At 42.8% G+C, this 27,630-nt stretch overlaps 1 protein-coding gene across 9 annotated transcripts in view; it reads left to right on the plus strand.

The window, feature by feature from the left end:
- The window catches only part of fam135a (family with sequence similarity 135 member A), a 291,962-nt gene that overhangs the window by 128,408 nt on the left and 135,924 nt on the right, over positions 1 to 27,630 (plus strand). For 8 of the 9 annotated variants that reach the window (XR_011940623.1, XR_011940624.1, XM_072498374.1 and 5 more), the window contains 2 exons: positions 6,553 to 6,623; positions 17,304 to 17,477. Coding sequence is in view for 7 of the 9 variants with exons in the window: in XM_072498374.1 (XP_072354475.1) it covers positions 6,553 to 6,623; positions 17,304 to 17,477 (245 nt within the window). In the remaining 2 variants the exon portion in view is untranslated. Of the gene's footprint in view, positions 1 to 4,785; positions 4,819 to 6,552; positions 6,624 to 17,303; positions 17,478 to 27,630 lie in introns of those variants that run through there. The other variant, XM_072498379.1, reaches the window with a different exon arrangement.

The following is a 27,630-nucleotide window of genomic DNA, read 5'->3' on the forward strand; positions in this document are numbered from 1 at the left end:
TGCTCTGGTCTGTCAAAACCTTTTCCAGGTTGAGGATCGTCCTCTCCTGGGTTGCCACTTTTTCCCCCAGCCCATCGATTGCTTTCTACATGCTGGCCATTGCCTCCACTACTGACACCTGGATTTTTATCTTGATCGCCTCCTTCATGGCGGTCAGCTCCTTCATCAAGAAACTCTTCCATCAGTCTCCAGGTGGAGGCTGATGCTCAGGTTGTTGCCCTCTCTCCTGGGTTGTCGGAGCCCCTTCGCCTCCTGAGTCTGCTGTCTCGTCTGCCTGCTGTTCATGGCACAGTCCGTCGCTTCTGCCTTCTCCTCGGCCCCTCGAGCTCCTGTTCGGTGGTTCGTTCATCGGCTACCCTCCATAAAATGTTACGGAATTATTCCCCTGAAAAATGCAACCAAAAGTGCGTTTTATTGTTGGGGTTCGGAGGAGAGCTACCTGATGTGCTTCCCCTCAGCACACCACGTCACCGGAAGTGCCAGCATGGATTTCTAAAGAGGAAATCATGTTCAACTAATTTTTTATTTAGGAGATAACCGAAAGGATCAATGAGGGTAATGCTGTTGTTGTGATGAGCATGGGCTTTCAAAAGACATTTGATACAATGCCACACAACTGACTTGTGAAAAAACTATAGGTCATGGAATAAAAGGGACAGGCTATAGGTCATGGAATAAAAGGGACAGTGGAAATATGGATACAAGATTGGCTGAATAATAAGCAGAGAGTAATGATCAATGGATATTTTTCAGGTTGGAGGATGTGCAGTGGTGTGCCCCAACATCGATATTGGAACTTTTGCTTTTCCTGATATGTATTTATGATCTAGACCTTTGTGCGCATGGGGACGTTTTCAAAGTTTGCAGATGATACAAAACTTGGATGGTTGGGATTGTTCTCCTTGGAGCGAAGAAGGTGAAGAGGAGATTTGATCGAGATGTTCAAAATGATGAGCAGGATGGACAGAGAGAAACTGTTCATTTTCCTCGAAGGATCAATAACGAGAAGTCACAAATTTAAAGTGATTTGCAAAAGAAGCAAATGTGATCAGGGGGCGGAGGAATTGTTCACAATGAGTGGTTCGGGTCTGGAATGCACTACCTACAACTGTGGTGGAGGCAGGTTTAGTGGAGGCATTCAAGAGGGCAAAAGATGATTGCTTCAATAGAAGCAATGTACAGGATTACGTGGAAAAGGAGAGGCAAAGGAATGGCACTAAGTCACAATGTTCATTCGAAGAGCCAGTGCAGGCACAGTGGGCTGAATGGCCTCCTGTGACGTAACAGTTCTGTGAGAATAGTATATGTTTAAGAGATCTATCATTTTCCTAAACACCAATGAGTTTGGGCCCAATCTTTTGAACCTTCATAAGACAATCTCTTTTTTCAACAATCAGCCTGGTGAACCATCTCTGAACTGCTTCCTTAAGTAAAGAGACCAAAACTGCACGCACTACTCCATATGCGGTCTCACCAATGCGCTGTACAGTTGTAGCAAGACTTCCCTTCTTTTGTATTCCACCCCTTGCAATGAAGGCCAACATTCCATTTGCCTTCCTAATGACTTGGTGTACATGCATGCTAACTTCTAATGATTCATGTCCAAGGACATCCAGGCCCATCAGTACAGGAGTCTCTTTTCATTTAAATCACATTCTGCTTTTATGTTTTTTCTGCTAAGCTGCATAACCTCACATTTTCTCACATTATACTCCATCTGCCAATTTTATGCCCACTCAACCGATCTGTATTTCTTCACAAACCTTTGTATTCTCCTCATAACTTCCATTTGTACCTGTAGGAGCATTTCCAACGACTGGGTATTGAGCTAGCTTTTACTTGGGGTTCCTACCTCTTAGTTACAGCTCAGCTGAATACACAGACTTGTAGACACATCAACTCCGGTTAAGACAACTTTATTTTTCCAAGCTTGGTCCACGTACGTGGGAGAGTGATCTGAATAAATGCCAAAATCACTCTGCTTGACACTAGTACAGACACCCCAATTATACAGTTATCCAAAAATCAATACTCCACTCCAGTTGGACGAGCCAATCCTTGGAGCTGTCAATTTTATATTGACCAGTGAAATTTACTCTGAGCAACCGGATGACTGTGATCAGCTCATGATTTAACCCCATTCTGCCACCTGTTGTTTACCAGGACACTGTATCCATTTTGAAGTTGTTTTTCTGCCGCTCCCATGTTACTTATCGCAGTCAGTTCCTGCCCACCACATTGTTCGTTTAGGGGCAGGATGCTAAAGTTGGTTCCCCATTACATGGATTGTCTGAGACAAGATATTGGGGGCACTGATAAGAACTGTTTACTGACCGTACTATTTCTGTCTAATCCTCTTTGTCTCAAAAACATGGACAAGTCAGCTATCTTAAATCCCATCATGCATTGTGGCCACTGCTTTTAGCAAGAGTTTATTATTATTGCTTATTATTGCTATGTCCTAGAAATATATGTTTAATGGATAATAATGATTACTGGGCATACTTTCTATGATTAGTCTGAATCCTTAATAAGCTAACTTATGTAGAACATACAGTGCAGAAGGAGGCCATTCGACCCATCGAGTCAGCACCGACCCACTTGAGCCCTCGCTTCCACCCTATCCCATAACCCAATAACCCCTCCTCACCTTTTTGGTCACTTAGGGCAATTTATCATGTCCAATCCACCTAACCTGCACATCTTTGGACTGTGGTAGGAAACCGGAGCACCCGGAGGAAACCCACGCAGACACGGGGAGAACGTGCAGACTCCGCACAGACACTGACCCAGCAGGGAATCGAACCTGGGGCCCAGGCGCTGTGAAGCCACAGTGCTATCCACGTGTGCTACCATGCTAGTTCTAGCACTAGAACTATTCTAGTGTTATCCTAGCTATCTGGTTTTAAGGGGTCTCATCCCAGGACACCCCTCCCCCGCCCCAATCAAAACCTATCTTTGCTTCATGGCAAATTTGGTTACAATGCAGTCTTTAATATAGATTGTAAATAATTGAGACCCTGGCATTGATCAGTGTAGTTATAGTTGGCCAACCTAAAAACGACCCATTCTTCCTGACTCTTTGTTTCCTGTTAGTTAGTCATTTCAACTGACAGATGTTAGGTCATATAGCCTTTAATTTATTGCTTTCTGTCTCACTCCTTGAATAGTGTTGTTACCTTTGTGGTTTTTCAATCTTTCCAGAAACTATGGAATTTTGGAAAATTCCAGCCAATGCATCCTCATCTCTGTAGCCACTTTGTTCAAGTCTCAGGATTTCGGCCATCAGATCGAGGGGACTTGTCATCCTTTAGTCCCGTTAGTGATTGTGATTGTTTTAAGTGCTTCCATCCCTTTGTCCCCTGCTTTTTGACTTCTTGGAATGCTCTTCTACTGTTAAGATGTAAAATATTTGTCTCTGTCTTTATTTCTCATTGTTAATTCCCCTCTAAGGGATCAATGCTCAGTTTTGTTCTTTTTGTTTTTATACACATAGAAGCTTTTACTGACTGTTTTTATCCTGCTTGCTAGTTTTCTTTTGTACCCCAGTTTCTACCTCCTTTTTTTAATTTTTGGTCATCCTTTGCTGGTTTCAAAATTTTTCCAAGTCTTTTGGCCAACCACTAATATTCACAGCATTGTACATCTTTTCTTTTGTTTTGATATCATCCTTAACTTCATGATCCACAGATGGTGCATCCTTCTTAGACCATAAGACATAGGAGCAGAAGTAGACCATTCTTGTAGAGTCTTTCTCTAATCTTGAGGCAATTGGGGCTGGTTTAGCACAGGGCTAAAGAGCTGGCTTTTAAAGCAGACCGAGGCAGGCCAGCAACACGGTTCAATTCCCGTACCAGCCCCCCCGAACAGGTGCCAGAATGTGGCGACTAGGGGCATTTCACAGTAACTTCATTTGAAGCCGACTTGTGACAATAAGCAATTTTCCAAAATATACCACCCAGAAGGACAGATGGGGGCAGCAGATACCGCGGAACACCATCACCTGTAAATTCCTTCCCAAGCCCCCCACACCCTGACTTGGAACTGTATCACCATTCCTTCACTGTTCCTTTGTCAAAATCTTGGAATTCTTTTTTTTTGTTTTGAAAATCTTTTTATTGGCTTTTCTCATATTTATAAACAGTTATTACTTGTATACATTACATTTTTCTTGCCCATGCTAATTTGCTTTATTTTACAGAGATTTGTTTTGTCCTTCATTTGACTAACTATGTACATTTTGCTGCCCTCTGAATCGGTCTATGATATCCCCCCTTCCTCCTCCCTTGTGGTCGCCCCTCCCCCCAGGTTGCACAGTCCTTTGGTTCTTCATCTTTTTTTTCCCCTGGCTTGTCCCTCTGAAGCCTTCCTCTGACCCTCGGATGGCGTCCAGGTGGAGAAATTCCGAGAGGTCAGTGAGCCAGTCTGCAGCTTTGGGTGGTGCTGCTGATCGCCAGCCGAGCAGGATTCTCCGGCGTGCAATTAGGGAAGCGAAAGCAAGGGCGTTGTCCCCCTTCCCCATGTGTAGCTCTGGCTGCTCCGAGGAATTCTCTTCCTAACAGCACTGTGGGAGTACCTACACCACATATTGCAGTGGTTCAAGAAGGTAGTTCACCACCACTTTTCTCGAGGACAATTAGGCGTGCGCAATAAAAATGCTAGCCTAGCCAACAATGCTCACATCAGTGAAATAATTTTTTTAAAATCCATCCCTGGACAACATGAGAGTCATTGGCTGCATTAACTGTGGCATAGGCTGGAGTGAAGACGAGAAGAACAGCACTACAGCATATTACAAAGATGCCATTTATAATTCTGGTGAGAACCATGTCAATGCTGCGGCAAGCTTTGGAGGGATTGATTCATGTTGTGTGAATGAATGATGTGGATTTGGAAAAGAAAGTGAAGTTGAGATGGGTGATAGTTTGCAAGGACAAAGGTTGATGGCTGTGACTGTTTGGAAGTGTGTAATGATGGGGGTTCTTAAAGATGGAAACCAATAACTGAGGAGAGAAAGCTACGTCAGCTAGCAAAAGCATCAGGAGGGAGGTTAGTGGTCAACAGTTTAGTGGAAATGGGGACAAGAGAATGTGCAGGAGATGAATTTATAGAAAGGAAGCACTGGGAGAGGGTGTGACACAAGAGAGACAAAGACAAATGCAGGGCTTGGGCAGAGAAGAATCTTGGGGGATCTTTTGGTAGGTAGGGGAGTGAGCAGAAGCATTTCAATGGACAGTGCCAAATTTAGTGACAAAAATATCCTTGAACTTATTTCATTAGGGGATTTTCCCAGTAACCTCATTGCAGTGTTACTGTCAGCCTACTTGTGACAATAATAAAGATTATTATTATTATTACTTGTGGAAAGTGAGGACTGAGTTAGCAGGGGCAAGGTATTTAAGGAGATTGGTACCAGGTAAAATAATCTGGGGTCTGTCTTTGCTGGGGTTTGACATAAGATCAAGTCCCAATTTTGCTTCATAAAAGGCCCTTTTATGTGCCAGATATATCAAAGTCCTGGTTTTGAGAGTGAAGGTGGAAGCATGCGGAACAATAGAGTGGAAGGGAGCGAGAGATTTTCTGGAGATCAGTAGATAGCTGCTGAAGTATTGTGGCAAAGGACAGGCCAAAGGCTACTTGGCTGAGTGCTTGAAAGTACAATTTTGAACAACGCAAGAATATATTCCAGGGTCAAATGAAGAAAGAAGTCTGGTTGAAAGGGATAACAAGATGTAGTTGGCGATGGTGTTGTCTGGCTGAGTTAATAGGATTGGTGATGCAGTAAAATCGAGCTGGACTGCAGAATATGGGGCAGAATTTAAATGGAGAAAAAACTTCAGTAAGGCAGTGAAATTGGAATGGCAAGATTAGTTCAGATGGAGATTGAAATTGCCAGGAATGAAGTCACAGAGTGCTGAAGTTGTAGATGAAAGGAGGGAGGATATCACAGCAAGAAACTTTGGGTGGGTATTAGGCAGGGAAAGAGAATTTAGAGGGAGAAGTGAGAGTTAAAACAAGATGTGGTGTTTAAAGGTGGAAAGAAGTGCTGGTAAAGATAAGCACAGGCCAAAATGTGATTTGAATTTAACACTTGAGTGGATTGAGGCAGATGGTGACAAATATAGCCTTGTGGGAAGAATTCAGTAAGTGAAGGTGTTATCGCCCGTGAACTAAGTTTCAGTAAAACCCATGATATCAATGCAGTTCCCAATGATAAGGTTAGAGATGGCATTCAATTTGACTTCATTAACTTCAATATATACTCAGAATTTCAGACCCCTAGATAAGTATGAACACATCAGTTTGGAAAAATCTTTCATTGATGCTTTGTTTACCACTTCTTTTATTCTGTTTGTAAGATGTTTAATTTTTCAGTAATTATATATTTTTGCAAGAAATAAAATTAGTAAAAGGATTCAATTTCTGTCTATTAAAACTTTGAGTTACAAAAATTAACAATCTTACTATTTGTCATGTTGGAACTGGTTTGAAGTAAAAATTATAAATTGGTTGAGCAAGTAAAAATAATAGTAACTTCATTTTTCTGTCCAGATTGAAGAATCCCTGAATGAGATGGATTTCCAGTTGTCTTTAGACCTCAATTTCACTGACAAAGATTTTATGTGAGTATTCAGCAAAAGATTAACATTATTTTATTTTATTATTTTTAAATAATGGTACTAAGTCATGTGCCGATTTTAGTTTGCAACCTAACTTTGTGGAGATTATAAGTAGCTTTTCACTTTATTTTTGGAATCTGGGTGACAATGGCAAGGTCCTATTTATTGTCCATCCCAAGTTTCTCAGTAAGGTGAAGGTGTGCTTTCACCTTTAACTATGGTGTTGAGAATACAGGTCTTTTGATTTGATTTATTGTCACATATACCGAAGTACAGTGAAAAGTATTTTTCTGCAGCCATGGGAATGTACACAGTATGTACATAGTAGACAAAAAAAAATAAGTGACAGAGTACTTTGACAAATGGTACATCGACAGTGATTGGTCACAGTGCGGCACAAGGGGCCAAACAAAGCAAATACATGAGCAAGAGCAGCATAGGGCGTCGTGAATAGTGTTTTTACAGGGAACAGATCAGTCCAAGGGAGAGTCGTTGAGGAGTCCAGTGGCTGTAGGGAAGAAGCTGTTCCTATGTCTGGATGTGCGGGTCTTCAGACTTCCGTATCTTTTGCCTGATGGAAGTGTCTGGAAGAGGGCAAAGCCTGGGTGGGAGGGGCCTCTGATAATGCTGTCTGCCTTCCTGACATTCTGCCAATGTCTACTCCGTGTTCCGTGGTGTAGGTTTGCTCCCCAAGCAATCTGATTGCCTTCTTGTGTACCAAGCCAATAATGGCTTACTCACTATAGCACAGACTCGCCATATTCCCTTACATTCCCGTGTTTGCAGAGCTGTGTGTGCAAATGTATGACAAAGCCAGTGGATCTACTTACAGGAAGGCTTTCAGGACACGGGGGTGACTGCCCATCCCCAGGTAATCATTACTACATCACACTGCCACATTCTTCTTTTCAGCCAGTGGCTCGTAATACTCCCCTGCTTTTCTGTTCGCAGTTTTAAATACATGATAAGTATAGTCATTCTTCTTTTCCGCAATCTTCTGGGTGAAGGATTCATTGTAATCAAAAATGGGAAGCTCTACCATCAAGAAATGGGAAGCGTTTGTTGTTAACGATATCAACCAAGCAGTGAGGCAAATTAATTAGCAATCAACTGATCTAACCAAGCAAACTATTGACGAGCATCCAAATTGAGCAATGAAGTAAACTGAATTGGCCAATGAACCATACTATCCAGCCAACTAACTAAACTCTTAAAGCAGCTAACTAAACACACCATCTACAGTAACTACAACAAAATAATCTAAGACAGTTGAGTTAACAAGCAAACAAATGCCTAACCGCATAACCTGGGACCCAACCTAACGAGCCACAAAGTAATGCAATCAAATTAACCACACAATCAAACTAACCTTGCAACCAAAATAAAAGCAAAATACTGGATGTGGGAAATCTGAAATAAACACAAAAAACGCTGGGTAAACCGGTCCAAATCTTCGTTCAACTTAAGAAAACCTGCCTGACTTTACAAACTGACTTAATCTTTACAAACTGAACACGCAATTAGTGGGGTTCCTGAAGCAATGGCAAAGCACATCAGCTGCAAAACCATGTTACAGCCAGACCTGGAGTGGGAGAATAAGAGTGTAATTTCACACATCCTCACGTGGTCATAACAATTGATTGTGACATAACCGATAAAATTCACAAGCTCAACATATACCCTTGGTCATTTGTTCTGGAGGAGGTAGGTAACAGCCAACATGTCATTGCTAACTGATGAAAGACTATCTAGAAGCATCTGAACCAGACCAGACGGCCAGCCAGAAATGGCTGAGCTCTTGACAGACTCTGTGAAAATAACAGTTAAATTGCACAATATAATAGCTGACAACAATGAATCCTTTCATCCCAACTGAACCACCAGCTCTCCACACTCACATCCGCCTGTATTCATTCCAGCATTCTTACACTCTCAGATGGTTTTATCTTCATATTTCCTCAATTATTACTCAGTTGTTAGTACCTTTGAATTAGCAGTTTGCAGTTTCAAGCACACTTCAAAAGACGAGCCCATAATCTACGCCAACACTTCTAAATGCAACTGTCGTCACAGTCACAAAGAACCAGAGGCTGCTCTCTCCTTTGATTGGTGGTGCTTTAACCTGAGGGTCATCACACCTCAGGCGAGGGGCAAGTTTTAGAAGGCCTTCATGAATAACCTCAGCCGGTACAGGAATTGAACCAACTGTCCAGTCAACTGAGCTAACTGATTCTCTTGACAGAAGTCTACAAGATTATGAGGGACAGAGTGGGTTGTCAGAAGCTTTTTCTCAGGGTGGAAGAGTCAATTACTAGGGGGTATAGAACATAGAACAATACAGCGCAGTACAGGCCCTTCGGCCCACGATGTTGCACCGAAACAAAAACCATCTAACCTACACTATGCCATTATCATCCATATGTTTATCCAATAAACTTTTAAATGCCCTCAATGTTGGCGAGTTCACTACTGCAGCAGGTAGGGCATTCCACGGCCTCACTACTCTTTGCGTAAAGAACCTACCTCTGACCTCTGTCCTATATCTATTACCCCTCAGTTTAAAGTTATGTCCCATAGTACCAGCCATATCCATCCGCGGGAGAAGGCTCTCACTGTCCACCCTATCCAACCCCCTGATCATTTTGTATGCCTCTATTAAGTCTCCTCTTAACCTTCTTCTCTCCAACGAAAACAACCTCAAGTCCATCAGCCTTTCCTCATAAGATTTTCCCTCCATACCAGGCAACATCCTGGTAAATCTCCTCTGCACCCGCTCCAAAGCCTCCACGTCCTTCCTATAATGCGGTGACCAGAACTGTACGCAATACTCCAAATGCGGCCGTACCAGAGTTCTGTACAGCTGCAACATGACCTCCCGACTCCGGAACTCAATCCCTCTACCAATAAAGGCCAACACTCCATAGGCCTTCTTCACAACCCTATCAACCTGGGTGGCAACATTCAGGGATCTATGTACATGGACACCTAGATCCCTCTGCTCATCCACACTTTCAAGAACTTTACCATTAGCCAAATATTCTGCATTCCTGTTATTCCTTCCAAAGTGAATCACCTCGCACTTCTCTACATTAAACTCCATTTGCCACCTCTCAGCCCAGCTCTGCAGCTTATCTATATCCCTCTGTAACCTGCTACATCCTTCCACACTATCGGCAACACCACCGACTTTAGTATCGTCTGCAAATTTACTCACCCACCCTTCTGCGCCTTCCTCTAGGTCATTGATAAAAATGACAAACAGCAACGGCCCCAGAACAGATCCTTGTGGTACTCCACTTGTGACTGTACTCCATTCTGAACATTTCCCATCAACCACCACCCTCTGTCTTCTTTCAGCTAGCCAATTTCTGATCCACATCTCTAAATCACCCTCAATCCCCAGCCTCCGTATTTTTTGCAATAGCCTACCGTGGGGAACCTTATCAAACGCTTTGCTGAAATCCATATACACCACATCAACTGCTCTACCCTCGTCTACCTGTTCAGTCACCTTCTCAAAGAACTCAATAAGGTTTGTGAGGCATGACCTACCCTTCACAAAGCCATGCTGACTATCCCTGATCATATTATTCCTATCTAGATGATTATAAATCTTGTCTCTTATAATCCCCTCCAAGACTTTACCCACTACAGACGTGAGGCTCACCGGTCTATAGTTGTCTCTGCTCCCCTTTTTGAACAAAGGGACCACATTTGCTGTCCTCCAGTCCTCTGGCACTATTCCTGTAGCCAATGATGACATAAAAATCAAAGCCAAAGGTCCAGCAATCTCTTCCCTGGCCTCCCAGAGAATCCTAGGATAAATCCCATCAGGTCCCGGGGACTTATCTATTTTCAGCCTGTCCGGAATTGCCAACACCTCTTCCCTACGTACCTCAATGCCATCTATTCTATTAGCCTGGGGCTCAACATTCTCCTCCACAACATTATCTTTTTCCTGAGTGAATACTGACGAAAAATATTCATTTAGTATCTCGCCTATCTCTTCAGACTCCACACACAATTTCCCATCCCTGTCCTTGACTGGTCCTACTCTTTCCCTAGTCATTCACTTATTCCTGACATACCTATAGAAAGCTTTTGGGTTTTCCTTGATCCTTCCTGCCAAATACTTCTCATGTCCCCTCCTTGCTCGTCTTAGCTCTCTCTTTATATCCTTCCTCGCTACCTTGTAACTATCCATTGCCCCAACCGAAACTTCACACCTCATCTTCACATAGGCCTCCTTCTTCCTCTTAACAAGAGATTCCACTTCCTTGGTAAACCACGGTTCCCTCGCTCGACGCCTTCCTCCCTGTCTGACCGGTACATACTTATCAAGAACACGCAGTAGCTGATCCTTGAACAAGCCCCACTTATCCAGTGTGCCCAACACTTGCAGCCTACTTCTCCACCTTATCCCCCCAAGTCACGTCTAATGGCATCATAATTGCCCTTCCCCCAGCTATAACTCTTGCCCTGCGGTGTATACTTATCCCTTTCCATCATTAACGTAAACGTCACCGAATTGTGGTCACTGTCCCCAAAATGCTCTCCTACCTCCAAATCCAACACCTGGCCTGGTTCATTACCCAAAACCAAATCCAACGTGGCCTCGCCTCTTGTTGGCCTGTCAACATATTGTTTCAGGAAATCCTCCTGCACACACTGTACAAAAAACGACCCATCTATTGTACTCGAACTATATAATTTCCAGTCAATATTTGGAAAGTTAAAGTCTCCCATAATAACTACCCTGTTACTTTCGCTAGGTTTAAGGTGCGAGGGCAAGGTTTAAAGGGGATGCACGAGGCAAAGCTTTTACACAGCGGGTAGTGGGAGCCTGGAACTTGCTGCTGGGGAGGTAGTGGAAGCAGACACAATAGTGACATTTAAGCTGCGTACAGACAAATACGTGAAAGGATGGGAATAGAGGGATATGGTCCCCAGAAGGGTAGGGGGTTCTGGTTCAGGCGGGCAGCATGGTCGGTGCAGGCTTGGAGGGTCGAAGAACCTGTTCCTGTGCTGTAGTTTTCTTTGTTCTATATGTACAAAAAAAGGCTCACTTTTAAACGCTTATGTACAAAATAATCCACACTCTAGCACATCTTGACATGGACTTGAATTTATCTTTCTGTTTGCCCTTCCAGCTGTCAGTGGCTATTTCTTCCTGACAACCTCCTTGTTGCCGTTATCCTGTCCCAGCTTTTCTGTTACTTTTCTCTTTGTGCAGTCTTTCTATTCTTTAGTTATTGACTTCTGGTCTCTAGCTTATTTCAGATTTCCCGCATCCAGTATTTTGCTTTTATTTTGGTTGCAAGGTTAGTTTGATTGTGAGGTTAATTTGATTGTATTACTTTGTGGTTAGTTAGGTTGGGTCCCAGGTTATGCGGTTACGCATTTGTTTGCTTGTTAACTCAACTGTCTGATTACTTTGTTGTAGTTACTGTAGATGGTTTGTTTAGTTAGCTGCTTTAAGAGTTTAGTTAGTTGGATCCCCAGGTATCGGAACTTGGTTTGGGCCAGTTTTAACGACAGGGGGGCGGAGCAGATTGCTGGTCACGCGTGCAGATGGGTGGAAAGAGGAACGTGGCGATGGCCATCTATGGCGATTCAGGAGCAAGGTAAACCTGGGCATTCAGCGGCACGTCCACGGGGCAAACATGGCTGACCTCAGAGAGCAGATGGCTCTCATTTTTATAATACCTTAGTACAATCAGTTTGACTAGGATTTTTTGCTCCTGCTGAGGAAAACGCAAGTGGGCTACCACTGTGTAATTAAATAAGTAACTTGGAAGGAGGAGGGAGGGCAGCACGGTGGAGCAGTAGTTAGCACTGTTGCCTCACGGCGCCAAGGACCCGGGTTTGATCCCAGCCCTGGGTCACTATCCATGTGGAGTTTGCACATTCTCCCCGTGTGTCTCACCCCCACAACCCAAAAATGTGCTGGATAGGTGGATTGGCCACACTAAATTGCCCCTTAATTGGGAAAAAAAAATTAAAAATAGAAAGGCGAGGGAGGTGAAATGAACTGTGTCAAAATCTGAATGTAAAATGGTAGAGTAGACTAATAGAGTGAGGAAGGATCTCAGATTGGTTCCTGAAAGAGAAGGAAAGGAGCATAGGCTTCAGTGATGGAGAGCTCAAAGTGGCAGAAGTTAACATGGCAGTAGATGCTCAGAACATACATAGAAAATAGAATCAGGATGAGGCCATTTGGCCCTTCGAGTCTGCTCCGCCATTCATTATGATCATGGCTGATCATCGAGTTCAATTCTCTGATCCTGCCTTCCACCCCATATTCCTTGATCCCTTTTGCCCCAAGAGCTATATCTACTTCCTTCTTGAAATTAAACAATGTTTTCACCTCAACTACTTTTTGTGGTAGTGAATACCACAGATTCACCACTCTCTGGTGAAGAAATTTCTCCTCACCTCAGTCCTAAAAGGTTTGCCCCTTATCTCCAAACTATGACCCCTAGTTCTGGGCTCCCCCACCATCCGGAACATACTTTTTTGAATCTACCTTGTCTAATCCGGTTAGAATTTTATCAGTTTCTATGAGGTCCCCCTCACTCTTCTGAACTCCAATGAATATAATCCTAACCGACTTAGTCTCTCCTCATAAGACAGTCCTGCCATCCCAGGAATCAGCCTGGTAAACCTTTGCTGAACTCGCACCATAGCAAGAACATTCTTAGATAAGAACACCAAAACTTCATGCAATACTCCAGGTGTGGCCTCACCAATGCCTTATACAATTACATTAAAACATTTTTATTCCTATACTCAAATCCTCTCGTTTTGAAGGCCAACATACCATTTGCCTTCTTTACTGCTTGTTGTATCTGCGAGTTTACTTTCAATGACTGATGCGTGAGGACACCAAGGTCTCGCTGAGTATCCAACTCTCAATTTACACCCATTCAAATAATATGCCTTCCGATTTTTGCTACTGAAGCGGATAACCTCACATTTATCCACACTATAATGCATCTGCCATGCATATGCCCACTCAGTCAGCCTTTCCAAATCCCACTAAAGCATCTCTGCATCCTCCTCACAGTTCACCCTCCCACCCAACTTTGTATCCCCTGTAAATTTGGAGATAATACATTTAATTCCCTTGTCCAAATCATTAATATATGATGCAAACAGTCGGGGCCCTAGCACAAATCCCTGCAGTACCCCACTAATCACTGCCTGTCAATCGATTAAAAAAGAAATTCCAACTTTTTGCTTCCTGCTTGGTGTAACCAGCTTTCTATCTATTTTAAGACACTACCCGTAATCCCATGAGCTTTAACTTTACATAGTAATCTGCTATGTGAGACATTATCGAAGGCCTTCTGAAAGTCTAAATAAACCACATCCACCGGTTCTCCCTGGTCAACTCTATTTGCTACATCTTCAAAGAATTCTGGAAGATTTGTCAAGCATGGTTTTCCTTTCGTAAAACGGTGCTGACTTTGTCTGATTACACCACAGCTTTCCGAATTATGTGCTATGAAATCCTTGATAATGGACTCTCGTAACTTCTCTACTATCGACGTTGGGCTCACTGGTCTATAGTTACATTTTCTCTCTACCTCCCTTTTTGAATAGTGGGGTGCTACCCTCCAACCTGTAGGAACCATTCCAGAATCAAAAGAATTTTGGAAAGTGATCTACCATTTCTCGGGTCACTTCCTTACGTATTCTGGGATGAAGATTATCAGGTCCTGGAGATTCGTCTGCCTTCAATTCCATTAATTTCAGCAAAACTATTTCTTTATTAATACTGATTTCCTTCAGCTCTTCACTAAAACTTGTGTTTCTCAGAACTTCCTTCATGAAGACAGAAGCGAAGTATGAATTTAGTTCCTCAGCCATTTCTTTGTTTCCTGTTATGAATTCAACTTGTTTCTGACTAAGGGGCCTACATTAGTTTTTATGAATCTTTTTCTCTTTACATACCTATAGAAACTTTTACAGTTAGCTTTTATGTTCCCAGTAAGCTTACTTTCAAATTGTATTTTCCCCTTATTAATCAATTCCTTGGTCCGCCTGTGCTAAATTTTAAACTATTCCCAATCCTCAGGACTGTTTGTTGCTAATTTGTATGCATCTTCTTTGAATCTAATACTACCTTTAATTTCTCTTGTAAGCCATGGTTTGGCCACAGATCCTTTCTACTCTCATGCCAAATGGGAATAAACAACTTCTGGAGATCACCTTGAATGTCTGCCACTGCCTGCCCACTGTCCTTCCTTTCTGTAATGTTTCCCAGTCAAGGGTAGCACAGTGGTTAGCACTGCTGCCTCATGGCGCCAAGGACTCAAGTTCAATCCAAGCCCCAGGTCCCTGTCCGTGTGGAGTTTGCACATTCTACCTGTGCCTGCATGGGTCTCACCCCGACAACTCAAAGATGGGCATGGTAGGTGGATTGGCCACGCTAAATTGCCCCTTAATTGGAAAAAAGAGAAAAACAAAATAAGGTTTCCCTGTCTGTCCTCACCAGCTCATGCCTCATACCATCATAGTTACCTTTATTGAGGTTCCGGACCCTGTTCTCCGAGTCAACTAACTCACTGTCCACCTTGATAAAGAATTCTATTATATTATGGTCACTCATCCCCAAGGGTTCTCTCACAACTAGATGGCCAACTAATCCTTTCTCATTGCAAAACATCCAGTCCAAGATGCCCTGTTCCCTTGTTGGTTCCTCAACATATTGGTCCAGAAAACCATCCTGTATACATACCACAAATTCCTCCTCTATTGTACTGTGACTAATTTGGCTCACCCAATCTATATGCAGATTAAAGTCAAGCAGGAAAGAAAAATTACTTAGCAAGGGAGACAAGGAGGCACATGAAAAATCCCAGGATGATTGTCCGTGTCTGTAGTGCTTAATTGATATTTTGCCTATTTTTTAGCTGATTAGCGATTACAAAAAGCATTCCAGAAGCAATGAAGTCATGTGTGCATAAAAATAATTCATTGGTCATTTTTTTCCCTCGGTCTCATTTTTCTATTGGGCTTTTCCTACCTGTTTGCATTTGCTATGGCTAACTTAAGCAATGAGCCAATTAGGTACATGGGTGACATTTTGGAAGTCTGATTGTTAAAACTTAAATGGATGACACTTTGAAGTCTGACTGCAATTTTCAAATGGAAAACTTTTGTGTAGCCACTCTGAAAGCCAAATGTTGCTTTTGGACATGTCCCTGTGGAGCTGTTGGGTACAATTGTGGCTGACAGTAGCTGGATTAATGCAGAACGATTTTATCAAAGTTTTCAAATGCACCTCCACATCTGAGTGTCCAGTTCATCTGGTTCTGGAAGGTCGAGGTCCACTAAAGGTACAGCTTTGTGAGTAGATACAATTCACTGTCAATTTCTGGAAGCAACCGGATTTTTAAAAGATGCTCATGCTGTTTTTGGAACAAAACTAAAATGCAGTGCTGTCAATTGCATGGATGGGAAGAAATGCAGAAAACCGATGACCGTGTACTTCTGTAACTATTTTCCAGCATTAAGAGTTAACTGTTGATTTTTGTAACTGAATAAAAAATAACTGATAGTAATCTCCATTTTTAATGGCGCTTGCCAAGAACTTCCTATCCATTTGAATACTGTGAAGTACCATGTGCAGAGGCATCCTCATATGAAGGAATTGGATGTGCATTTGAACAGTTATTTTCTGGCAATTTCTCAGGAATTACTTTGTCAAAAGCTGAACTATATTGTCCTATTCTAGAACGGACACGATAACTTACAAATTGCTCAGACAATTTGCAGCTTTAACATATCCACATAGTAGACCCAGTTTGTATGGCCAAGTAGGTAGCATACAATTAACTTTTTTACTCTTTGCCAGTATCGTGTATGGACCTTTAAGCAGGACTGCAGTTTATTTCATCTCGCAATTCTTTGATCTGTCAGATACTTTCTAGACATAATGGCTGTACCAATATTTCTGGTGGCATGGATAACTTGAGGTCTTTTTATGTACATAGTGAAACATTTAGCCAGGTTATCACTTAAGTGTGCAGTATTTCATAATGTTTCTTCTGCATTTGTAGATTTATTTGATTCAATCCCTTTAGTTAGCTACAATTGCTGTGCACTCAGCATCTGTGAAATAATCTGAAGGACCAGAATCCTGTTTATTCCTGTCTAAAATTGGACGAGGGACCCAGGAATTGGGCTTCTTATGCATTACTAAACAAACTCTTTAATTTGCTATGACCTAAATTACAGGATTTTATCCAGATATAAACAAACCTGAAATGCTGGCTCTCCATGCAAGGAAAGAAAAAAATGAAAATGAAAATTGCTTATTGTCACAAGTAGGCTTCAAATGAAGTTACTGTGAAAAGCCCCTAGTCGCCACATTCCGGCGCCTGTTCGGGGAGGCTGTTATGGGAATTGAACCGTGCTGCTGGCCTGCCTGGTCTGCTTTCAAAGCCAGCGATTTAGCCCAGTGCTAAACAGCCCCTCCAGAAAAGCATAGTGCTAAATTGGAGTAAGCATTCTTCTTTATTACAGGTGGGAGCTGTATTTTTATATGGAAAGTACCCCGTTCCCCAACCCACAAGAAAAGTCAGGCCTTCCTTTTCCTTAATTGGTGTCGACATTAAATCAGTAAATACCGAGTATTTATTTTAAAGTGGATTTTTTTTTAAATTGTCTTTCTAGATTTGATGACCCAAATTCTCTACAATTGATTAGTAGTCGGACATTGAAGCTGCACTTCAGTTTACATCGAGGACTCCATCACCATGTCAATGTTATGTTTGATTACTTCCACCTCTCTGTTGTGTCAATTACTATTCATGCCTCCTTGGTTGCACTTCACCAGCCTCTAATAAGGTGGGTCTTTAGAAATAAACTGTCGTTGAGGAAGCAATGCAACTTCAATCATATTACGCAAAATTGTATTAACTGTTACTATGTTTGTACTAAATGGTCACAGTTTATTTATCAATGTATATTTCTAGATAATTTCTCATAAACCCAAAAGCACCCAGCAGGAAGTTGTAGGTTTTATGTATCCAGTATGCTCTGCAGCACTGGGTTAGCAATACAAGTAAAAGTTTTGGACTCTGCCTCTCAGGCTCATGCACTACCTGCCTCGTGCATTTACAATTATTTAGGGTTCAGATCTAAAGGGTGTAGTGTCGTATTTCTGTAAGACAAAAATTATAATTGGCTCAAAAAACTTTGATCTTTCAATGAACCATGTTGATTGACTCAAACATCTCATTGGCTAAATGTGAATTTCAGAAAGCAATTCCAATTCATTGTACAGCTATGAATATTTTCTTTTAGACTTAAATGGAAATATTGAGGACACTGCAGAGCGGAAATTAATTGAAGAACAAAACATACTCAATTTTGGGCCTCAAAGGCTGTTCCTAACCACCATCACTGCATTGTGGCATTGTTTGCCCTGTCTGGTAGCAATACAACATGTAATGGGTGCCGAAAATGTTTAATTGTGATGTTCCACAGAAAATCTCAGCATTACAATGGACCTTAAACAGATCCCTGATGTTTCCCTCTGTGAGGCAAGAGTGACATCCAGTCCCTGATTGAAGAACGTCTGAAGATCTTTTGCAGCTAGTTGCTCTTATTCTTCCCACCTCTCAAAGATAATTAGCTGCAAGATTCATGGTTGTTTATGACACAGATGGAGGCCATTCTGCCCACTGAGACCATGCCAGCTCTCTGTCGAGCAAACCAGTTGGTTCAATTCCCTCACTTCATCTTTGTAGGACTGCACATTATTACCTTCAAGTTCCTATCCAATTTCCTTTTGAAATCATTGATAAATAACTGTTTTCAACAGCTTGTGGATAGCAAATTCTAGGCCATTACCACTCATTGTGTGAAAAAAAACTTCTTCTCACATATCCTCTACATTTGTTACCCCTAAATCGTGCACAATTAGTTAATATGAACAATTGTTTCCTTGCCCACCTTATCAAACCTGTCATAATCGTGTACATGCCTATCCAATCTCCTTCTGCTCTAAGGAAAATAGCCTACACTTCTCCCAACAGAATCTTAAAGCTAAAATCCCTTATTCCTGGAGCCAGTCTGGTAAATCTCCTCCACACCCTCTTCAGATCTATCACATCTTTCATATAGCTTGGTAGCCAGAACTGAACAATATTCTAGTTATGGCTTAACCAGAGATTTACAAAGGCTCAGTGTAACTTAGTTTTTGTACTCTGTACATCTGCTTTTGAAGCCCAAGATCCCATATCCGTAAGTCTCCGACTTAAATTTCAACTTAAATTCCACCCTACATGTAACCTCCAGGATTACAGGTACCTCCAGGATATACAACATTCTTCCAACTGCTGCTCTCGCCGCATCCTGAAAGCCACACTCAGTGCTATGCGCCACCACATGAAGACACTCAACATCTCTCTCCAGCAGCACCGTCTTACTCTCTCTCAAAGCTGCCCCTGTCCCCAGTTTAATTTCATCCTTCACATCATTCGCTGTTCTTGGCTTGCTGCAATGTTCCAACAAACTGGAGGAACAACATCTCAATTTCCAGTTAGGCACGCTATAGCCTTCCGCCTTGAACATCGAATTTACCAACTTCTACCCCACCTCGACCCATTTGTTTTCATTCCATTTCATTTTAACTGTCTTTTACCATTTCTTTCTTTCTTAATATATATTTAATTCCCCCCACCAATCTTATCCACTTTTCCTTCACCTTTCTCCTCTTTGCTTCCCCCTTCCCCTCCCCCCACATCTACAGTTCATCCTCAGATGTTACCTTTCACATCTTTTGTTCTCTCTGGGGACTGCCATTAGCACTCTTTCCCCTTGGTTTCTGTGGCCATTAGCACCCGGTTTCCCTGGGTTTCTGTGGCTATGACTCATCTTTCATTCTCACTCCGCAGTATAAATGTTTCCCACTTTCTCTGTCTGTTAGCTTTGCCAAAGAGTCATCGGACTCGAAACGTTAGCTCTTTTCTCTCCCCTCCCTACAAATGCTGCCAGACCTGCTGAGATTTTCCAGCATTTTCTCTTTCATCCCATATCCATAACCACCTTCAAAGATCTGTGCACATTCATCCAGGTCTCTCTGTCCGTCCCCAGTCTTAAGTGCTGCTACAGAACCATACAAAAGTTACAGTGCAGAAGGAGGCCATTCAGCTCATTGTATCTAAGCCGGCTAAAAAAGGGAAAAAAAGAAACTAACCATTGATTTAATCCCTCCTTCCAATACCTGGTCCGTCGGCTTGCAAGTTACATCACTTCAGATGCAGATCCAGGCACATTTTAAATGAGTTGAGCATTTCAGCCTCAACCACCAACTTAGGCAGTGAATTCCAGGTGTCTACCACCCACTGGGTGAAAACATTTTTCCTAGTGTACCTTCTAATCATTCTACCTATCACCCTAAATCTATGACCCCTCAGGAAAAGGAAATAAGCCTTTACTGTCTACCCTATCCAGGCCCTTCATAATTTTATACGCTTCAATTAGGTCACCCCCTTAACCTCCTCCGTTCTCAGGAAAACAACCCTCACCTATCCAATAGCTGCAGTCTTCAAACCCTGACAGCATTTTTGTAAATCTCCTCTGCAATCTCTCCAGAGCAATTATGCCCTTCCTATAATGTGGTGACCAGAACTATGTACACAATTCCAGCTGTGGCCTAACCATTTTATACAGTTTTACCATTATATCCCTGTTTTTGTATTCAATAACTCGGCAACACAGGAAAGCATTCCCTATGCTTTCTTAATCACCTTGTCCACCTGTGAGCCACCTTCAACAACCTGTGGTATGTACTCCAAGGTGTCTCAATTCCTCAACCCCTCGTAATAACGTCCGTTTAATGAGTATGCCCGTGCTTTGTTTGCTCTCCCCAAATGCATTACCTCACACTTTTCCAGATTGAATTCCATTTGTCATTTCTCTGCCCTCTCAACCAAACCATTGATATCATTCTGGAGTCGACGGCTATCCTCTTCACTATCAACTACATGACAAATGTTTGTCTCATCTGCAAATTTCTCTATCATGTCTCCCACATACAAGTCTAAATCAACAAACTGTAAGGGCCCCAAGACTTGTGCCCTGTTGAACGCCACTGGAAAAACATCCATCGACCATTATCCTTTGTTCCTGTCACTGAGCCAATTTTAGATCCAACCTGCCACCTTCCCCTGTATCCCATGAGTTCTCACTTTCTGACCAAACTGCCATGACCACTTTCTGACCGTGGCTGAAATCTATGTGGACAATATCCACTGTCCTACCCTCAAAATCCTCCTTGTTATTTCCTCAAAAAATACTATGACGTTCAGAAGATGCGATCTTTCATAACAAAACAATGCTGACTCTCCCTAATCAAGCCGTGCCTTTCTAAGTGAAGGTTTATCCCGTCTCTCAGAATTGTTTCCAATAATTCTCCCACCACCGAATTCAGACTAACTAGCTGATGGTTTTTTTGGAAATGCATTGGATTTCCCACCCATCATTTTTAAATAATGGCACCAGGTCCCTGCTATGAAGTCTGTATTGCCTCTCCCTATCCCTTCTGGCAAAATGCACATCTCACACTTCTCTGTATTAAATTTCATCTGTCACTTGTGTCCAACACAACTCCAATTTTTGGAAAGTCCTGCAAATTTGAGATTTTACTCTGTATTCCAATTACCAATTTATTTCTATATCAATGAAAGCAGTGGTCCCCAGCACTAATCCTTTGAGAACACCAATGTCTATCATCCCCCAGTCTAAAAAAATAACTGCTTATCATCACTCGCTGTTTTTTGTCCTCGAGCCAATTTTTCATCTGAGCCAACACTCACCCCCACCCCCCCATTCTATGCAGCTCATCTTTGTTTACCTGCTTTTGATATGGTGATTTGTCAAATGCTTTCCTTCAAATCCAATGCATTTCCTTCGTCTAACGTCTATATATTATTTCATCAAAAAATAATTAAGTGTGATCTGCATTTCACAAATTTGTGTTGGCTATCCTAATAACTCAAACCTCTCGGGCCTGTTGATTTTTTTTTTCTGATTTTTTTTTTTTCTGAAACTTTACCCACCACTGAAGTTTAACTAACCGCCTTGCAGCTATGACCATCCTTGAATAAGCGTTAATAATAATTGACCACTTGCCAATCCTCTGCCACCTCCCCAGCTTGTGGCTATGTCAATGATTGGCTATAACATTAGCCACAGTACTTAATGTGATAAAATTGCAATGTGGTCAAGACTTGGGCTCATTTTTAAACCAGTTTCCTATAGTTCCACATTTAAAGTTTTGTACAAACTATAGATTTTAAATTGTAATAACAAAATAGGGAGTTATATAAAATTTGATAATTTATCAATCAAGGCTCAGTAATAGCATGCTTCACTCAAGGTTCTGAACTTAAACCCCAATCTTGGGAGAGATATATTTTTTAATTAGTTTATTAACCCCAATCTTGGGACAGATATATTTTTTAATTAGTTTATTGTTTAACCACTTCCGTTGGGTATGCTCACACTCTGTTCTTTGATGCATACAAGATGGATTAGCCCTGTCTATCTGTCCAAAATCAATATAGTGAACCTTTGTTTCTTAAGGCATTCATAACCTTCCTTGCATAAGCAAATTAAAAGTATACACAGTACTCGGGCATCGTTTCAGAAAGACCCCATACTATATATAATTACTATATATAATAACTACTCTTATACTCTAATCTTTTGTATTAATGGCTAAAATACAATTTGCTTTCCAAATTGCTTGCATACTTGCATGTTCACGTTGGGATTCAAGTAGAAGGATATCCAGGCCAGATAGATGAGGAATTCTGGAAGTTTACAACTAATGTATCCACTATCTCTCTAACTTTTAAAATCCTAGGATGTAGATCATCAGGCTTGGAATTTGTCAACTTTTAGCCCCATTAATTTCTTCAGTGTTATTTCTTCACTAATACTCATTTCTTTAAGTCTAATGCTCATTTTTTTCAATCCCTCGTTCTTGCGACATCCTTGGTTTCCCATTATTTCTGAAATGTTCCTTGTGCTTTCAATTATGAAGTCACGCACACAGTATTTGTTTAATGTCTCTAATATTTCCTTTTCTAATCTGATGAATACCATGCCCCACACTACCATTTCTATTGTCTCTGTCTCAAAGGGGTGCAGAGATTAGCAAAATGTTAATCTCTGCTTTTTTTGACACACCTATAGAAGCTTTTGCAATTATTTTTATATTTCTTGCTAATTTAAACCCATGTTCTCTTTTTTTTAAATTTATCAATTGGTCATTCCTTTCTGAATGCCCCAACCCCACTTTATTTGTTTGCTACCCTTTCTACTTGCCTAGTTATACAAACTTAACAATTAGGAGCCCCTTGAACCTGCTCCGCCATTCAATAAGATCTTGGCTGATCTGATTATAATCTCAAGCACGCATTCCTGCCTACCTCTGATAACCTTTCACCCCTTATTAATCAAAAAAGATCTGCCTTAAAAATATTCAAGAATTCTGCTTCCACTGTGGTGATATACATCACTAAGTACACAAAGTACACTAAGTCAACCAGACGAAATCGAAGTCCTCAGCAGAGGGCTCAGTTTCTGCACCACCACCAAAATGGACCCCATCAGTCTCGCGGCAGACACGGAGGAATTCATCAGGCGAGTGAGGCTCCGGGAATTCTTCCACAGACCCCAAGAGGCCAACAGCGAACCCAAACAGACTACCAATGAACCGGAACAGCAGACCGAGAGATCTGCTGTGCGGCAACCGAAGAGGAAAGAGTCGAATTGGACCCCTCCGGAAGGCCGCTGCCTTAGACTCGACATGTATGCTCAAGCCGTCAGGAGTCGCGTCAATGCCAGATTCATCAGTCGCATTCACAAGACAGCCCCGAACGTCACCCAAGCACAACGCAATGCCATCCGCGCTCTCAAGACTAACCGCAGCATCGTCATCAAACCAGCAGACAAAGGGGCGGGATCTACAGAAACTGTCGTACTGAACAGAACGGACTACTGCAAAGAAGTATACCGACAACTGAACAACCAAGAACACTACAGACAGTTACCCGCAGATCCGACCAAGGAACACATCCGCCAACTTAACAGACTGATCAAAACCTTGGACCCAGATCTTCAGAGCACCCTACGTGCTCTCATCCCACGTACTCCCCGCATTGGAGATCTCTACTGCCTCCCGAAAATACATAAGGCCAACACACCAGGCCGCCCTATCGTTTCAGGCAATGGGACCCTGTGTGAGAACCTCTCTGGCTACATCGAGGGCATCTTGAAACCCATCGTACAAGGTACACCCAGCTTCTGTCGCGACACGACGGACTTCCTACAGAAACTCAGCACCCATGGACCAGTTGAACCAGGAACATTCCTCGTCACAATGGACGTCTCGGCACTCTACACCAGCATCCCCCATGACGACGGCATTGCTGCAACAGCCTCAGTACTCAACACCGACAACTGCCAATCTCCAGGCGCAATTCTGCAACTCATCCGCTTCATTCTGGATCACAACGTCTTCACCTTCGACAACAAGTTCTTCATCCAGACGCACGGAACAGCCATGGGGACAAAATTCGCACCCCAATACGCCAACATCTTTATGCACAAGTTTGAACAGGACCTACTCACCGCACAGGACCTTCAACCGACGCTATACACCAGATACATTGATGACATTTTTTTCCTTTGGACCCACGGTGAAGAATCACTGAAACGACTACACGATGACATTAATAAGTTCCATCCAACCATCAGACTCACCATGGACTACTCTCCAAAATCAGTTGCATTCTTGGACACACTCGTCTCCATCAAGGACGGTCACCTCAGCACTTCGCTTTACCGCAAACCCGCGGATAACCTCATGATGCTCCACTTCTCCAGCTTCCACCCTAAACACATTAAAGAAGCCATCCCCTATGGACAAGCGCTCCGTATACACAGGATCTGCTCAGACGAGGAGGAGCGTATCAGACATCTACAGACGTTGAAAGATGCCCTCGTACGAACAGGATATGGCACTCGACTCATCGATCGACAGTTCCAACGCGCCACAGCGAAAAACCGGACCGACCTCCTCAGAAGACAAACATGGGACACAACCGACAGAATACCCTTCGTCGTCCAGTATTTCACCGGAGCGGAGAAACTACGTCATCTTCTTCACAGCCTTCAACACGTCATTGATGACGATGAACATCTTGCCAAGGTCATCCCCACACCCCCACTACTTGCCTTCAAACAACCGCGCAACCTCAAACGAACCATTGTTTGCAGCAAACTACCCAGTCTTCAGAACAGTGACCACGACACCACACAACCCTGCCATGGCAATCTCTGCAAGACGTGCCAGATCATTGACATGGATACCACTATTACACGTGAGAACACCACCCACCAGGTACGCGGTACATACTCGTGCGACTCGGCCAATGTTGTCTACCTCATACGCTGCAGGAAAGGATGTCCCGAAGCGTGGTACATTGGCGAGACCATGCAGACGCTGCAACAACGAATGAACGGACATCGCGCAACAATCACCAGGCAGGAATGTTCCCTTCCAGTCGGGGAACACTTCAGCAGTCAAGGGCATTCAGCCTCTGATCTCCGGGTAAGCGTTCTCCAAGGCGGCCTTCAGGACCTGCGACAACGCAGAATCGCCGAGCAGAAACTTATAGACATGCGTGCGGCCTCAACCGGGACCTGGGATTCATGTCACATTACATTCATCCCCCACCATCTGGCCTGCGAAATCCTACCAACTGTCCTGGCTTGATACAATTCACACCTCTTTAACCTGGGGTTACCCCATCTCTGGATCTGTAAGGATTTAATCACCTGCTAATGGTCGCATTCTTAGCATTGTTTGGCATCTTTGAATTTGTCTATATATGTGTTTCTGGAACAGACCTCTTCATTCACCTGAGGAAGGAGCAGTGCTCCGAAAGCTAGTGACATCGAAACAAACCTGTTGGACTTTAACCTGGTGTTGTAAGACTTCGTACTGCACTGTATGTGAGACAAGTGACGACGGCATCCCACTTCCCATACAAGATGTGCAATGTGACAGACCTCAGCTAGTGTGTACAGAGGCACTCGACAATCACAGTGAGACAACTGGTGACTCCGGTGACACCACGTTACGTCAAACCTCATTCGCTCGAGCCTCTCCACAAGCAAATGCATTCCTGAATGTTTTGACTCTGGACCTGGAGCATCAAGTAACCTCAGCTGACACAGGTGAACCAGAAAGGGCTCCAGATGGGGAGCATCAACAAACCAAAGATGATTCAAGTAAGCCGAACATGACTCTAGACGGGGAGCACCGCAAACTCATTGACGGCACGCTCAAGGAAACAGCAGATGCCACAAAGCACGCTGACACGAGTAACTGTGTGAAGGACTCGTATTATCCACAGAGTGCGGTCCTTGAGCGCAACAAACACGACAACAAAACCAACCAACATAACAACAACATCAAAGACAATAACAAGAAGCGTACCAAAGGCACCAACGTCGACAACAAGCAGGACAAAAACAACACCTATGGAACTACGACTGGTACGACATGGTACAACTCTGCAAATGAGACACACTGTTACTGCTCAGCTCAGTACAATGACATACCATGGCAGGACGATGCATCTTACCAATTCACGTTTGCTGTACTACCAACAGGCAATCTGGCTTTCAGGACAGACGCCATCAAGAATTATTACCATAAGCATCGGGGGGGGAAAAATGACACAGACTCCAAATCAGTCAATGAAGTGATTTGAACACCACCTGATGACCAAACACCAGGACACTGACGTCGTTCACAAGGGAATGACAACGTCACCATTGACACTTCTATACCAGACCATATAAATTCATGAACTTTGGACTCATAACTTTTATTTTGTATTGTCTTATCCTCAAACTCATCGCAACTATGATTTGGTCTTGTATCATATTGGATAGTCATCACAGTTATCATAACTTGTACATAGCATCACTTATCTACCTAGTTTGTTCAATTTTCTTTTAACACTGTACAAAAAATATGTAACACGAAAAAAAGGGGGATGTGGTGATATACATCACTGTGTACACAAAGGGTTAATGTACATACACTACACCTAGCTAGACACTAGAGGGAGCAACAGAGACATGACACACCGACATTCAACCAATAGGTCAGTAAGATAGGACACGACCAATGGGCATTCACGAAACACACACAGGTGACACTACCACGGGGGGGGGGGGGGCATTACACCAACCCATCTCTAAGGACACAGCACAAGCTCAGTCTCTTTCCAGTGGAGACACTCCGTGTGTACACATGGTTGATTTGAAACACATCACACCCACCACGTGGATTGTAGCAGACTGGTTCGTCAATCTGAGTAGCTATAGAAGGATTAACAGTAGAGTCGAATCCAAGTAGGAGAATCGTTAACATAGAACATTACAGCGCAATACAGGCCCTTCGGCCCTCGATGTTGCGCCGACCTGTGAAACAACTCTAAAGCCCATCTACACAATTCCCTTATCGTCCATATGTCTATCCAATGACCATTTGAATGCCCTTAGTGTTGGCGAGTCCACTACTGTTGCAGGCAGGGCATTCCACGCCCTTACTACTCTCTGAGTAAAGAACCTACCTCTGACATCTGTCCTGTATTTATCTCCCCTCAATTTAAAGCTATGTCCCGTCGTGCTAGACATCACCATCTGAGGAAAAAGGCTCTCACTGTCCACCCTATCTAATCCTCGGATCATCTTGTATGCCTCAATTAAGTCACCTCTTAACCTTCTTCTCCCTAACGAAAACAGCTTCAAGTCCCTCAGCTTTCCCTCATAAGATCTTCCCTCTATACTAGGCAACATTCTGGTAAATCTCATCTGCACACTTTCCAATGCTTCTACATCCTTCCTATAATGCAGCGACCAGAATTGCACGCAGTACTCCAAATGCGACCGCACCAGAGTTTTG

The sequence above is a fragment of the Scyliorhinus torazame genome, chromosome 4 (genome assembly GCF_047496885.1).
Source record: "Scyliorhinus torazame isolate Kashiwa2021f chromosome 4, sScyTor2.1, whole genome shotgun sequence".
Classification (NCBI taxonomy): domain Eukaryota; kingdom Metazoa; phylum Chordata; class Chondrichthyes; order Carcharhiniformes; family Scyliorhinidae; genus Scyliorhinus; species Scyliorhinus torazame.